We start from the raw sequence: 16,921 nt of genomic DNA, 5'->3' as shown, positions 1-16,921 counted from the left end.
ATGTTTTGCATATGAAGGGGAAGATTAATTAGAGAATTTTATGGATTGTGTGTTGCTCCAAAGAGCAACACACAATCCAATTGGCTGAGACAGGTTCTGGGATTCTGCTTTGTCAACTGTTACCTAATTAAGAGTTTCCAATGCCATAAACTATCTACCAACTACAGAGGGGACAGTGCTAAAGGATATTATACATTATCATGTTTCAGTGAATTGGAATCAGCATTAAATAAATGTAAAATTCTCTAATTATGTTTCCCCAAGTAAATTACATCCACTTACAGAAAATATCCATCACTGATGTGTTTTTTCCCCTGACATTTTAACTGCATTGGTTACTTCAGAAAAAAATCTTTGTAGATTTTAGTCATTTAAAAAAAATCAGGATATTTTTAATGCACAAAAGTGTAACAAATTTAACTTTAAAAGCTTCCAGTTTAGCATCTTCAAGCTGTATGAGAGTTCTATAAATATATACTTTTGACTAAGGGGATCTACTTTGCTGTTAAATCATTCCTGACACTTTGCAGTGGTTTTTGAAGGGGTTCCGGAGCGTTAAACAAGCCTGGCTACGGATCTGAAGAATAAATTGATTTAAAATACATCAAACAGTATTTCTACATGAGTTGTCCGAAGAGTATCATTGTACTTTTTGTCTTGAAAGCAGACCACCAACATAAAGGATAAAATCATCAGTACAAAGAGCTATCTGTGTTTTAATTAAAATAATTTAAAAACTATGAGTTTCAAAGTAATTTAATAGGAAATACAGCAAACCTGAAAATATTTACTAATAGGAAAACAATGTAGAGTTCCGTGGCTGTGGTTTATAATCATCAGTTTGAAATATATGCTTAGAAAGATACAGTATGGCATAAGCAAAGCTTAGACTGTAAGGGTATGAATACCATATTCAATGTAATTAAGAAGCAGCCTATCAACACTAAGACAGTAATGTCATCCCATCTGCCAAACCCTGCATTAGCTGGCACTATGCCTCCTGCATGCTGCTGCTTCTGTTACCCACCTGATCCTTGGAGACCTGCTTTGATGGAGCGTTTATGCCAAGCTTTTCCAGAGGATAGACAATCTGTCGTCTTGGTCGCACGGGAACCATGTAATGAAGGGCAGATGTCAGGGAATGGGCACAGGGATTCTGAAACTGAAAGAGAGCAATCTATATTTTAGCACAGAGAATGTCAGAACAGTGCATCACAGATGTCTGTTGTATGGCTTTGCAAATACAAAATTCTTAATTCTGTTGGCTAAATCTGAGAGAAAAATCAGTAAACAAACAAACATACTCAGAGCAGAGGAATGAATTGCAGATAATTCCTGACACTAATGAAGATAATTATGAGAGTAATTACGTTACTATCTCTGTGGGAATGACAGATAAACAAGTGGTTTGGTTTATGGGATTTTTCAGCACAAGTATTTTCCCCAGGAGGATATTTTTCTCCACAGTGATCATGAATCAGCTTGATTTGACCTCATTAAGCTGTATTATCTGCTTACTGTTAACCTTTGCTTGTTTGGCAAACGATGGTGTAAGAATTTATATAGAAAATCTATACTGACTGAAATGTCAATTTCACCCAAGTGATAAATGTTAATAAACTGGAAAAAATTTGAACTGAACAAAACCTCCAAATGTTAACTTGTATTGGGCAGGTCATTAGAAGCAGCTTTATTCCAGCATGACTGGCCCAATTATACATTACATGAAAAGACAAAATAAGAGAATTGTGAGAAACAGAGTGGACATTAATGGAAAGCAAATTACACTGAAGTGCCTTTGAAGTCTATATCATAGCCACAACACCAAAAAAATAAATCAGGATTAATGTTACTACAATGTAAGATGAACAAAATAATATTTTACCACTTATTAGAATTGCATTGCTGAGTTAAAGCTAAATTGTTTTAACCTGTACATAGACCAAGGAGAAAATACTACCAAGATTTAACTCATCTTCTCTGTCCATTCCTGTTTACCTTCCTTTCTGTGAATGACAATTAGCCAAATGTTACTCAGTGAGATTAGTTCCTCAAGGAGGCAATTACTAAACCCTCCACAGAGCGGTAATCTGTATAGAAGAACACACGCTGGAGAAGCAAAAAGATTCTTCTGAAAATTTGTGAATTTATCTTATCAAGATTCCTATATGGGCTTGTCTAGACAGAGAATTAGCGTGTGGCAAGCTGGGATGTATGTTGACAGTGCACTAGCATGCGGTGCACTAACTGGCAGTGTGGAACTTGCTCCAGCCCACTAAGAGTGTCCTAGTGTGCTTTGATTTACCCTGCTTTGAAATGGGAATAGGTCAATGTGAACTAGGGAACTTTGAGTGCATAGTAGAAGGGTCTACATAGCCATGAACAGCAGGCTAGTGTGCTACAGATTTACACCCTAGTTTGCTATGTACTAGCTTTCTATCTAGACAGGCCCTGTGTTAGAAAAGAAAAGCAGATTTAGGGTAACATTTTCAAATGTGTCTAAGTGACTTAGGAGCCTAAGTCCCATTTTCAAAAGTAACTGAGATGCCAAAGGCCCCACTGACTTTTAGTGACACGGAGGCTATATCTACACTGCCCTCCAGTTGTGACTACTGAGATGTGAATAGCAGTATGCATCAAAGTGCTGCGCTGTAACTCCCCTGTGTAGATGCTGCAGGTGTGAACTAAAAAGTTCCTAGTTCACATTACTGTAGTCTTGTTTATTGTCCAAACTGCAGGGCAGGGTAGACAAGCCCTTAGATTCCTAAGTGGAGAGAGGTATGGAGAAACACAAATAGTGGTGTCCCCTAAGGATCTGTACTGGGCCCAGTCCTATTCAACATATTCATACATGATCTGGGAAAAGGAATAAACAGTGAGGTGGCAAAATTTGCAGATGATACAAAACTACTCAAGATAGTTAAGTCCCAGGCAGACTGCAAAGAGCTATAAAAGGGTCTCTCAAAATTGGGTGACTGGGCAACAAAATGGCAGATGAAATTCAAGGTTGATAAATGCAAAATAATGCACATTGGAAAACATAATCCCAACTATACATAAATGATCAGGTCTAAATTTGCTGTTACCACTCAAGAAAGAGATCTTGGAGTCATTGTGGATAATTATCTGAAAACATCCACTCAATGTGCAGCTGCAGTCAAAAAAGCAAACAGGATGTTGGGAATCATTAAGAAAGGGATAGATAATAAAACAGAAAATATCATATTGCCTCTATATAAATCAATGGTATGCCCACATCTTAAATGCTGCATGCAGATGTGGTTGCCCCATTTCAAAAAAGATATATTGGAATTGGAAAACGTTCAGAAAAGGGCAACAAAAATTATTAGGGGTATGGAATAGCTGCCGTATGAGGAGAGATTAATAAGACTGGGATTTTTCAGCTTGGAAAAGCGACGAATAAGGGCCGGATATGATTGAGATCTATAAAATCATGACTGGTGTGGAGAAAGCAAATAAGGAAGTGTTATTTACTCCTTCTCATAACACAAGAACTAGGGGCCACCAAATGAAATTAATAGGCAATAGGTTTAAAACAAACAAAAAGAAGTATTTTTTCACACAATGCAGTCAGTCAGTCTGTGGAACTCCTTGCCAGAGGATGTTGTGAATGGCAAGACTATAACAGGGCTCAAAAAAGAACTAGATAGGTTCATGGAGGATAGGTCTATCAATGGCTATTAGCCAGATGGGCAGGGATGGTGTCCCCAGCCTCTGTTTGCCAGAAGCTGGGAATGGACGACAGGGGATGGATCACTTGATGATTACCTGTTCTGTTCATTTCCTCTGGGGCACCTGGCGTTGGCCACTGTTGGAAGACAGGATACAGGGCTAGATGGACCTTTGGTCTGACCCAATATTGCCACTCTTATGTTCTTATGTTCTATAAGTGTAAAAGTCACTTCTGAAAATAGGGCTCCTAAGACACTTAGGCACTTTTAAAATTTTTATCCTTAATCTGTTCTCATCATGTTGTAGTCAGTGACCTCCTTCCTCCCCCTTCTCCTCTTCCCACTATCCCACCCTGAATCTCTAAATAAAAAGTGAGCATCTGTATATCTCAAAATCCACTATGCAACTGAGTTGCAATGTCTGAGAAACATGTGGTGGGAGAACATGACTGATCAGAAAAGTTTGGTTAAAAAGTAACACAGAATATAACTACAAGGTAAAGACAAAGAAGCTATGAATGCTTTATATCTTGACATTTTAAAATATGTCATGTAACTGATCTGCAAGTCATATAAGGGTATACAAGCTGCATCAGCATCTTAAACAATTCAATGAAAATATCATGGAGTATTCCCCAGTTAATACACAGTATGAGCAGGACTGTTCCTTCAACTATGCATCCATGCAGGGGCAAAAGGTAGAGGAAAAACTGCTCCCATTTGGCTATTTGAACATTGTGTCCAGATGTGCCAGCGGAATGGGGTATTACTAATGTGTCCTAGAGCAGATACATTGGGAGTGGGCAGGGATTACTTTGGCTACAGTCCCCACAATATATTGGTCAGCAGAGGGAAAAGTAATGGTATGGACAAAAACTAAACTACTGCCACCACTGAAGCAAGCGGGGAAGTAGAGAGCAAATCATTTCTCTCTGAGGCATGACTCCCACACTGAGGGAAGACACTAAATGTGTTGCCCCAAACACAGAGCTTGTAGCAAAGCCACAATCTAGCCCTACCACGTGTCACCCATCAACACAAATGGAGATTGTGTGATCTGAGAGGAGAACAAAGTGTTGTTTGTAACACTTCTGAAGAAATTTCTCTATACCAATCACCTGCCATATATGCAGTCATAGAAAAACAAACAAACAAACAAAAAACCTAAGGAAAATAAAGGTCAGGATGAATGATATTTAATAAAATCACTGCCAATTTTTTCTTTTACCTCGCCATCCACAGACTGTGGATAAATAGAGTAATAGAGACAAGACTTGTAGGCTAAGCGAAGGATCTCTTTCAGAAAATATTTGGTATAGTGATGGAATATGGGATTTAGAGCAAAGTGGTACAGATGGCCATGTTCCTCCTGCTGGTGGTGACTGAAGTAAATAAAATCTTCAATGTTGTAATGTGAACGGATATATTCAATATCCTAGGAAATAAGACATTTTAAATCAGTGATGATGAAAGAGTTGTGTTTTTGTGATAAAGATGTGACAGCAAACTGCCTTTATATTTATTAATGACAAAATTTGAACATTGAAACAAGACTACCTTGAGAGCTATTCACTAGCAAAGCACATTAGCTAAACAAATGGTTTCTTCACAATCTTTCCTTTGTATTAAAATCAATTTGTATAACTCATCATGCTTTATTTACTATAAGAAATGTATATCTGACCCCAGCAGTAAAGCATATGAGTGCCTGACATTTTTTGACAGATATTTACAAAGAAATAAGTTTTCTATTTTGCAAGGTATCAGACAGAGGCCAGATTGTATCTCTCACAGTAAAAGCTGAGCAGGGGACTTTTGGAAAGAAAATCTCTGTGAGGAGCCCCATGCATGGATTCCTTCATCATCCTGTTAGGAGAGTTGGGGTTTGTGCTAGTTTAGCCACCTTACAGACAATAACCCCTGATTTCAATGCAGTTGGAAGAATTAAAAACCATCTCTGAAAACAGAGATGGTTGTTCCTTACCTTGCTTGATATGATTTTAAAACTGAATATTACGTAACTTTCAAGAAAGATTTTACCTTTTTAGTGCCAACAAAATGCCAGGAAAGTTTTAAATTTGCAGCAACTAACGTAAAGCAGAACTGGAAACATTCATTCCCTTCACCTCCCAATTACAGTTAACAGCTTTTCTGTCTGCTTCTACCCTCCAGCCCTCCCACCCCATCATCTATTTTTAAAACAATATTAATTTCTTTGAAGTTAAATGTGTATGACACACTTTACTCAGAAGCTATTGTAAAAAAAGGCAATTTGAGAGGAGTGGAAGTGCCATTTTCAATATGCTGGGACAAACTGATGATTTTCTGTTTTGGAAAATATGGGCCAAAATACAAGCTTGTAGTATCAGATTTAAAGGAGTATCAAGTCACAGAGAGAGAAAGAATGGTTTTGTGGTTAGGGCTTCAGATTGGAATGCAGGAGATTTGGGTTCAATTTTCTCCTTCACCTCAGACTCCCTGTGTGACTTTGTTCAAGTCACAATCTCTCTCTGTGCCTCAGGTCCCCATCTGTAAAAAGGGATAATAATCCTTCCTTTCCCCTAGCCTTTGACTATCTTTGTGTAGACTGTAAACTCTTTGGAGAAGGGACTTCTACGGTGTGTGTGTACAGTGCTTAGCACAAGGCCAAGATCTTGGCTGGGACAACTGTAATACAAATAATAATGAAGTCAGCATTACACTGTGCAAACTCAGAGCACACAACTTAAATGGGAAAAGGAAAAAATACAACAAGATTTACCATTTCATTTTTAATAACAGAAATGCCAACTATCTGATCCAAAACTTCTGCTACAAATGCCTGGACTGGTGTCCCATCCTGAAAGACAAATGATAATATGATCACTGATTTACACACAATATTAGAATTCTAAGTTTGCTATTTGATCTTAACTGTAAATTCCAATAACATGCTAAATTTAAAATACTTTGCCCTCTGTACATTCTGTGCACTGTTCTATTACGGTCATCTTTCCCTAACATAGGGACCAATCCTGTGATAAGCTCCATATGGATGGATTCCTGTGCCGAAACAGTCCCATTGATGTAAGGTATATTGTCCTAATCTTGCTCCTCTAGAAGCTAATAGCCACTTTCCCATTGACTTCAATGGAATAGGTTTGGACCCTAAGAAAGATTTTTTAGTATATGGTAGGTTTAACATTGGACAATGCAATGGACAACGACTGGTATGTCTGCAACAAGTACTCACTGGATCTCTGCGAGCCTGAGTGAAGACCTCTAAATCATCCAGTATACTTTCATTCAAGTCAAGAGTTTTGATGAGCATTTCAACAGCAGGTGTATCACTGGTTGTTGCTGCTCTGACCTTAAATGACCTATTAAAGGAGATAAAAATGACAAGTTTGCCCTGCTGATCAACAAAAGACTTCATTCGCCAGTTCAATCAAGTCAATGCCTTTCACTAGCACTACCTCCACACAGGTATTTAAACATGAAATGTACTGTTCTATGCAAATTATTTTCAAATCTGTAAATTATCTCATTACATAATTTACATAAAATGTCCCACATGGATCTGCACAATACTTGGCCAATGTTAAAGTACATACGGCCCACCCCATCATCTCCACTCCCAAGCAGCATGTAGCCATCTAGTGAATGAGGATGGAGCCATCATAGGAAGGAACCCAAAAAATCTTGTAAAATAGAAATCAACCAAAAAAAAAAATACACAGAGAGAAACTATCAGACCAAACTAGGAAAAAAGGACAAAGACAGAAAAGAATAATGAGAGAGAAAACAGAATAAAGAAGTCATGCTGGAACACTGAGCAAGAGGTCTTTGGGGACATCAATGACACACCAAAAAACTTCCAATAAAGGCTAGGAACCATTGTGTTAGGCCCTGATCCTGCAAAACACCTTCTCACTTGCTTCACTTTAAACATGTGAGTAGGCTTACTGAAGTCAAAAGTACCTGTATGTTTAAAGTTAAGCACACTTGTTTGTTGGACTGGGACCTTAGTTTGTCAGCAAAAATGGCACAGACTAAATGAAATTACATACCCGCCCCCCAAAAAGAAAACTTTACTGCAGTCCAAGGAGAAAAAAAAAAAAACTTTTGCAGGGTTAGTTTTCCTTTTGGTCTAAATGTTAAAATAGCAGGCCTTGAATCTAAATTTGTAAAACTGAATTTAAAGTTAAAATAGATTCAGCTGGAACATTAAATCAAACACTGAATTTGCAAAAGAGATGAAGGCCTAGCAGATGGGAAGCAATGAGAGTTACTTGTGGGGTATAATAAAATAAAATAAAATAAATAGGTTTTGAATTGGGCTTTAAATTAAACCAGAAAGCAATGCTGCAGTCTTACTGATAGCAACCACTATGACTAAGGGTTCAGAATGTTTTCCATTCCATCCTTCTGTTTTCATATGCTACTCTCTCAAAGAGTAGTGGTGAAATATAGTAAAATTATAGGGGCATAAAACGAAAAGCAAAGATGAGTTCCACTCTTGCCTTCCTAGGGTGTCATCACTTGTACTCAAAATTATTCCTTTGTTTAATCACTGTCATGGCATCTGTTATTGTGAGTAGGCTCTGGTGCAGAGGTGAGTTTTACAACACAGGCCAGAATATGGCCAGAAAAAAATCACATTCTGATCTCCTTTGCTAGTATGTTCCACAGCCGCCCAGCACTGAAAATACCTCCAACTCCTGACAGCTTCCTTTTGAACCCTTCCACTACTGTGTTCCTGATAAGCACAGAAGTCTTGGAGAGCTAGGGATCAAGAGGCAGGTACTACAGAAGCCTTGTCCCAGCCCAAGAAGATGTTTAAAGATGGAGACTATGAAATGAACCCTGAAATGAAAAGGGAGTCGGGAGGGTTGGAGATCTATTATTACGTGTTCACTGCAGTTTAGTCCCACACAGGCTGTTGTGTGTTGGAAAGGTGGAGTTTGACTGGCTTTGACTGATCGCTCTGGGTAAAGGGAATGACAGTAACCCATTCTTGAAATGCTGAATGTATGGATCATGGTTGCCATGCCCTTGAAGAAGATGAGGAAGGCATGAAGTCTTATCTGAAGGTGGAAAAAAGTATTCTTGGCTGCTATTGCCACCATGTTCTCACGGAACTTGGGACAAGTGTGAGTAACTTTCTGAAGCCTTTTACTATTTTAATAATCAGTGAGAAGAAGGGATAAGTATGGCATACATATGTGCACAGAGAGTTAACTAAATGTGCAGCGATTTGGTTAGGGGAATTTGCTGATGAAGCAGAGGGGACTGAAGACTCAAAAGGCTTAACAGCTTGGTATGTTGGAAGCTCAGTAGCTCTCAATTTTGGAGCGGACTAGCTCCAGATGAAGGAACTGACAGGGCCCACCTGGGAAGATGACAGGTTGTTATGTGTGCAACCCCACAAGCCCAGCGAGAGGTGTTAGATGTTCAATGAAAAGCTTGTCTATAGTCCAGAGCTGTTCACCTTGCACAAAGGCTACAGTGAACATGCCAGAATTGACATCCTCTCCAACTCCAGTCAAAGACCTGGGGGCAGATTTCAGCTTGTGTAATTTGTCATAGCTCGCGTAAAGTGAATATAGCGCTATCCAAATTTACACCAGCTAAGGATCTGCCTCCTGTTGCACATTACATGAGTTTCTGCAGACATCAACGGGAGGATGTCAGACCTGACCAACACAAAGCCAAGTATTTCCATTAAGCAGGGTTCAAAAATATAAAATTTGACAATTGCTATAACACCAGGAAAAGACAGTTACGGAAAAAAGTAACTGGTGTTCTTTGAGATGTGTTGCTCATGTCCATTCAACTTAGGTGTGTGCGCTTGCCACATGCACTTGCACAAGTTTTTCTCTGAGCAGGATCTGTAGGGGACCAGGTCTGGCACCCCCTGGAGTGGCGGGCATATGCTGCAGCATATAGGGTGCCACCGGCCCCCCTCCACCCTCAGTTCCTTCTTGCCAGAAACGCCGACCGTGGGAAAGGAGGGCGGGATGTGAAATGGACATGAGCAACACATCTCGAAGAACACCAGTTACGGAAAACGGTAACTGTCTTTTCTTCTTTGAGTGATTGCTCATGTTCATTCAACTTAGGTGATTTCAAGCAGTACCCATGGAGGTGGGTAAGGAGTTCACAGACACGTACATTGCAACACAGCTCTGCCGAACCCAGCATCGTCCCTGGCCTGCTGAGTATGGCGTAATGGGCCATGAATGTGTGCACCGAGGACCACGTCACAGCTTTACAGATGTCTTGGATCAGGAAGTGTGCCAGGAAGGCCGTTGAGGATGCCTGCACTCTAGTCGAGTGGGCTCTGACAACTGGTGGTGGGACCCCTGCCAGCTCGTAACAAGCCCTTATGCAAGAGGTAATCCCATTAGAAATCCTCTGCATGGACACCGGGAGGTCCTTCATTCTTTCAGCTGTAGGGATGAAAAGATTAATCAAACTACAGAAAGGCTTTGTCCGATCTACGTAGAAAGCCAGGGCCCTTCTTATGTCCAAAGCATGGAGGTGCCTCGCTTCTCTAGTCTCATGGGGCTTAGGGCAGAAGACCAGAAGGAAGATGTCCTGGCACATGTGAAAAGCGGACATCACCTTGGGAAGGAAGGCCGGGTGGGGCCGGAGCTGGACCATGTCCTTATAGAAGACTGCGTATGGCGGTTCCAAGGTCAGGGCATGCAACTCGGAGATTCACCTCGCTGATGTCACCGCCACCAGGAAAGTTACCTTCCATTATAGGTGACACAGGTAGCATGTGGCCAAAGGCTCAAAGGGCAGGCCCGTGAGCCTGGACAGAACCAAACTGAGATCCCACTGATGGACCGGGGACCAAACTTGAGGAAAAAGTCTTTCAAGACCTCTGAGGAACCTGACCGTCAAAGTCATGGGAGAACACCATCTGCCCCTGGACAGGCGGATGAAAGGTGGAGATGGCCGCCATATGCACCTTGGTAGAGGAGTGTGCCAGGCCCTGATTCCTCAAATGAAGCAGGTAGTCTAAGATCAACTGCACCAAAGAATGCGAAGGGGAAATGCCCTGCTCAGCCACCCAGTGGGAAAACCTTGTCCATTTTGCCAGGTAGATCTGTCTAGTTGAGGGTTCCCAGGAGGACCTGCTGGACCCCCTCCAAACAAGTCCGTTTTTCAGGGTTCAGCCACAACATCCATGCCGTGAGGTGGAGAGACATTAGGTTGGGGTGCAAGTGTCAACCGTGGTCCTGTGACAGCAAGTCTGGTCAATTCGGCAGAGGCCACGGGGGGAACAGCTGCCAAGCTCAACATCGTGCCGAACCAATGTTGGCGTAGCCATGCTGATGCGATCATGATAACTTGGGCCCTGTCTCTCTTGACTTTCAACAGTACTCTGCTGACGAGCGGGACTGGGGGGAATGCATACATCAGGCTTCCCGCCCAGGACAGGGGGAAGGCATTGGAGAGGGAGCCCTTGCCCAAACCCCATCTGGAGCAGAAGCAATGGCACTTCCTGTTCTGCCTGGTGGCAAACAGATCCACTTGGGGAGATCCCCACCTCTGGAAGATCACGCAGGCTACCTCTGGTTGGAGTGCCCACTTGTGATGAGAGAAATCCCTGCTTAGGTGATCTGCTAACGTTTTCTTGACCACTGGGAGATGACACCGTTCTAGATGGATTCTGTGGTTGATGTAGAAGTCCCAAAGACGGAGTGCCTCTTAGCATAGGGCAGAGGATCGACCTCCCTTGCTGTTGATACAGGCGAGTCTCATCTTACACGCATTTAACGTGCGCAAATTCAGCTTTGCGCAGTCAGAAAAAACAAAAAAAGAGAAAAATAACAAATGAAATACTGTACCTGGCCTGGCATGGCACACAACATATGTGCATGCTGCCACAATATCTAGGAAGCACAGGCAAACCCGGGCTGTGGTCAGGGGAAATGCATAGACTTCTGCGATGAGGTCCGCTAATGTCCTGAACCTCTCCAGCAGCAGGAACACTTTGGCAGAGGTTGAGTCAAGCACCACTCCGATGAACTCTATTCTCTGTACCAGAACTTCCTGGCTCCTTAGCTCCTCTGTTGAATCTTGCTTCTTGGTTTCTTTTACCTCTAGATACTAGATTTGCACTAGCATATTTGTTTAAGCAAATTAAATAATTAGATGTCCAAGAGGTCATGTTTGTGCCCACAGTTAACTAGACGAAGCAATTTTTTAGCATGAATAAAATAGCACCTGCTAAAAAAGGAGGCTGCATTCAACAAGAAAGTCGGGTCCATTGTCAATACAATAGATTAGGAAACACTGTCCTGGGTCTGTGTATTTTTTTCTCTCTGCCAGTATGGAATAAACCCATTCTAGAGGTCCAGTTCCTCTGACTGCTCAAAAAGGCAGGACACTATTATTATTATTATGCTTTTTAGTGAAAATTGAAGGAAAGTATCCATTAAGCATTTCAACCTTTGCTTTGTCATTTATTATTTGTTCTCCTTCTCTGTTAAGTAGCAGAGCTACACTTCCATTTTCCATCCTCTTTCTTTTTGTGTACTTGATACTTTTTCTTATTCTTTTTACTGTCTTTGATAATCAGTACCACATTTTGTGCCTGTGCCATTCTTTTTCTGATTTTGCCCTTTCATGTCTATACTTTGCCCCTTAACTCAACACTGTGATTTCTCTTTTAATCCATTTTATGCAACTCCCTTTCTAGTCACCAGTATTTTTAAAGCTCATGGTACCTCTAGAATATATTGATCTTTTACTTGTCATATTTTGCTTTAAGTGACAGCGAGTTTGCTGCTGCACATTGAGTTTATTCTTCAGAAACTTCTCACTACCCTGAACCATTTTCCTCTTTAGATTTTTTGATCATGGAACTTCACTCACAAGCTAATTTTGAAGTCTGACTTCAGAGACTCTTCAGAAGGAAAGTCCTCCAGAACTGCAGGCAGTCGGAGGAAAAGTCACTGATTCCCCAACCCTTGTGCTTTCATGGAAATATGCATACCACTTGGAATCCATGTGATTTATGTGGAACTATAGAGACTTTTACAAAACCTTGAAGACCAGTTTAAATTTTGATCACAAATATCAAAAGGACACATGGCTACCAATCTTACTGATGAATTACTCAACAGCTGTGCCTGAGATTACCAGTAATTACTTCAATTACTTCCTACGTGGCCAAGTGGAAGATGAAATAGGTTCTTTATATAATACACAGAAGCCCAGTTTCCTTGTCTGGAAATAAGCTTTGCTTAGGCCCATGAGTAACTGTTGTTACCGCATGAATTATTGGTATAATTCATGAGGTGACTAATTACAAGTTCAAAATGGAAGTGTTGCTGAGCAATTATTCAATGAACAACTGAATTTACAAGACCATGGGATGGACACTATATAATTGTAACAGAGTGCACTGGGCCCTTTAAGGCAGGCTACAGGCCCAGCACGGCAGCTACACTACGAAAGAGGTGGAAGACATGAATCTCATAGCAAGAAACTTTATCATGCTAAACAGCATAAGAGTTATAATAAACTATTAATTTCATGACATAAGACCATGGTCAATATCCCAGCAAACAGCAATGTTCAGAGTATTTCAAAACTCAAAAGATACAAAGTACATGCACTACAAGAGAAAACTAAGTAGTAAACAAAGTGATGAAATGACTTTCCCAATGAAGTTATCACTGTGTTCTGTGTCAGAGTAGCAGCCGTGTTAGTCTGTATTCGCAAAAAGAAAAGGAGTACTTGTGGCACCTTAGAGACTAACAAATTTATTAGAGCATAAGCTTTCGTGAGCTACAGCTCACTTCATCGGATGCATTTGGTGGAAAAAACAGAGGAGAGATTTATATACACACACACAGAGAACATGAAACAATGGGTTTATCATACACACTGTAAGGAGAGTTTCAGAGTAGCAGCCGTGTTAGTCTGTATTCGCAAAAAGAAAAGGAGTACTTGTGGCACCTTAGAGACTAACAAATTTATTAGAGCATAAGCTTTCGTGAGCTACAGCTCACTTCATCGGATGCATTTGGTGGAAAAAACAGAGGAGAGATTTATATACACACACACAGAGAACATGAAACAATGGGTTTATCATACACACTGTAAGGAGAGTGATCACTTAAGATAAGCCATCACCAACAGCAGGGGGGGGAAGGAGGAAAACCTTTCATGGTGACAAGCAGGTAGGCTAATTCCAGCAGTTAACAAGAATATCAGAGAAACAGTGGGGGGTGGGGTGGGAGGGAGAAATACCATGGGGAAATAGTTTTACTTTGTGTAATGACTCATCCATTCCCAGTCTCTATTCAAGCCTAAGTTAATTGTATCCAGTTTGCAAATTAATTCCAATTCAGCAGTCTCTCGTTGGAGTCTGTTTTTGAAGCTTTTTTGTTGAAGTATAGCCACTCTTAGGTCTGTGATCGAGTGACCAGAGAGATTGAAGTGTTCTCCAACTGGTTTTTGAATGTTATAATTCTTGACGTCTGATTTGTGTCCATTCATTCTTTTACGTAGAGACTGTCGCTATCTAAACTACTATATGCCACAAGGGGCCACAACAATGGTTCCCGTAACCCACCCAGCAATATTGTTAATCTATCCAACTATACTCTTAGCCCAGCGGAAGAATCTGTCCTATCTCGGGGCCTCTCCTTTTGCCCCTCCACCCCCACGAACATGATACAGTTCTGTGGTGACCTAGAATCCTATTTTCGACGTCTCAGACTCAAGGAATATTTCCAACACACCTCTGACCAACATATTAACCCACAGAGACCTTCCTGCCAACACTACAAAAAGAAGGATTCTAGGTGGACTCCTCCTGAAGGTCGAAACAGCAGCCTGGATTTCTACATAGACTGCTTCCGCCGACGTGCACGAGCTGAAATTGTGGAAAAGCAGCATCGCTTACCCCATAACCTCAGCCATGCAGAACACAGAGCCATCCACAGCCTCAGAAACAACTCTGACATCATAATCAAAAAGGCTGACAAAGGAGGTGCTGTCGTCATCATGAATAGGTCAGAGTATGAACAAGAGGCTACTAGGCAGCTCTCCAACACCACTTTCTACAAGCCATTACCCTCTGATCCCACTGAGAGTTACCAAAAGAAACTACAGCATTTGCTCAAGAAACTCCCTGAAAAAGCACAAGAACAAATCCGCACAGACACACCCCTGGAGCCAGGACCTGGGGTATTCTATCTGCTACCCAAGATCCATAAACCTGGAAATCCTGGACGCCCCATCATCTCAGGCATTGGCACCCTGACAGCAGGATTGTCTGGCTATGTAGACTCCCTCCTCAGGCCCTTCGTTACCAGCACTCCCAGCTATCTTCGAGACACCACCGATTTCCTGAGGAAACTACAGTCCATTGGTGATCTTCCTAAAAACACCATCCTAGCCACTATGGATGTAGAAGCCCTCTACACCAACATTCCACACAAAGATGGACTACAAGCCGTCAGGAACAGTATCCCCGATACTGTCACGGCTAACCTGGTGGCAGAACTTTGTGACTTTGTCCTGACCCATAACTATTTCACATTTGGTGACAATGTATACCTTCAAATCAGCGGCACTGCGATGGGTACCCGCATGGCCCCACAGTATGCCAACATTTTTATGGCTGACTTAGAACAACGCTTCCTCAGCTCTCGTTCCCTAATGCCCCTACTCTACTTGCGCTACATTGATGACATCTTCATCATCTGGACCCATGGAAAAGAAGCTCTTGAGGAATTCCACCATGATTTCAACAATTTCCATCCCACCATCAACCTCAGCCTGGACCAGTCCACACAAGAGATCCACTTCCTGGACACTACGGTGCTAATAAGCGATGGTCACATAAACACCACCCTATATCGGAAACCTACTGACCGCTATTCCTACCTACATACCTCTAGCTTTCATCCAGATCATACCACTCGATCCATTGTCTACAGCCAAGCGCTACGATATAACCGCATTTGCTCCAACCCCTCAGACAGAGACAAACACCTACAAGATCTCTATCATGCATTCCTACAACTACAGTACCCACCTGCTGAAGTGAAGAAACAGATTGACAGAGCCAGAAGAGTACCCAGAAGTCACCTACTACAGGACAGGCCCAACAAAGAAAACAACAGAACGCCACTAGCCATCACCTTCAGCCCCCAACTAAAACCCCTCCAACGCATCATCAAGGATCTACAACCTATCCTGAAGGACGAGCCATCGCTCTCTCAGATCTTGGGAGACAGACCAGTCCTTGCTTACAGACAGCCCCCCAATCTGAAGCAAATACTCACCAGCAACCACACACCACACAACAGAACCACTAACCCAGGAACCTATCCTTGCAACAAAGCCCGTTGCCAACTCTGTCCACATATCTATTCAGGGGATACCATCATAGGGCCTAATCACATCAGCCACACCATCAGAGGCTCGTTCACCTGTGCATCTACCAATGTGATATATGCCATCATGTGCCAGCAATGCCCCTCTGCCATGTACATTGGCCAAACTGGACAGTCTCTACGTAAAAGAATGAATGGACACAAATCAGACGTCAAGAATTATAACATTCAAAAACCAGTTGGAGAACACTTCAATCTCTCTGGTCACTCGATCACAGACCTAAGAGTGGCTATACTTCAACAAAAAAGCTTCAAAAACAGACTCCAACGAGAGACTGCTGAATTGGAATTAATTTGCAAACTGGATACAATTAACTTAGGCTTGAATAGAGACTGGGAATGGATGAGTCATTACACAAAGTAAAACTATTTCCCCATGGTATTTCTCCCTCCCACCCCACCCCCCACTGTTTCTCTGATATTCTTGTTAACTGCTGGAATTAGCCTACCTGCTTGTCACCATGAAAGGTTTTCCTCCTTCCCCCCCCTGCTGTTGGTGATGGCTTATCTTAAATGATCACTCTCCTTACAGTGTGTATGATAAACCCATTGTTTCATGTTCTCTGTGTGTGTGTATATAAATCTCTCCTCTGTTTTTTCCACCAAATGCATCCGATGAAGTGAGCTGTAGCTCACGAAAGCTTATGCTCTAATAAATTTGTTAGTCTCTAAGGTGCCACAAGTACTCCTTTTCTTTTTGTAAGGAGAGTGATCACTTAAGATAAGCCATCACCCACAGCAGGGGGGGGAAAGGAGGAAAACCTTCCATGGTGACAAGCAGGTAGGCTAATTCCAGCAGTTAACAAGAATATCAGAGGA

General features: G+C 41.7%; 1 protein-coding gene across 1 annotated transcript in view; it reads right to left on the bottom strand.

Annotated features, from left to right (window-relative positions):
• The window catches only part of CFAP61 (cilia and flagella associated protein 61), a 229,931-nt gene that overhangs the window by 166,158 nt on the left and 46,852 nt on the right, over positions 1 to 16,921 (bottom strand). Inside the window, exons 14-17 of the mRNA XM_043512158.1 lie at positions 6,925 to 7,051; positions 6,454 to 6,531; positions 4,921 to 5,127; positions 1,028 to 1,162 (exon numbers count right to left, since the gene is read on the bottom strand). Of these exons, the coding sequence (XP_043368093.1) occupies positions 1,028 to 1,162; positions 4,921 to 5,127; positions 6,454 to 6,531; positions 6,925 to 7,051 (547 nt within the window). The remainder of the gene's footprint in view (positions 1 to 1,027; positions 1,163 to 4,920; positions 5,128 to 6,453; positions 6,532 to 6,924; positions 7,052 to 16,921) is intronic.

Source organism: Dermochelys coriacea, chromosome 3 (genome assembly GCF_009764565.3).
Source record: "Dermochelys coriacea isolate rDerCor1 chromosome 3, rDerCor1.pri.v4, whole genome shotgun sequence".
Taxonomy (NCBI): Eukaryota; Metazoa; Chordata; order Testudines; family Dermochelyidae; genus Dermochelys; species Dermochelys coriacea.
The sequence above is the reverse complement of the archived record's forward strand: the minus strand, read 5'-3'. Positions and strand labels throughout refer to the sequence as shown.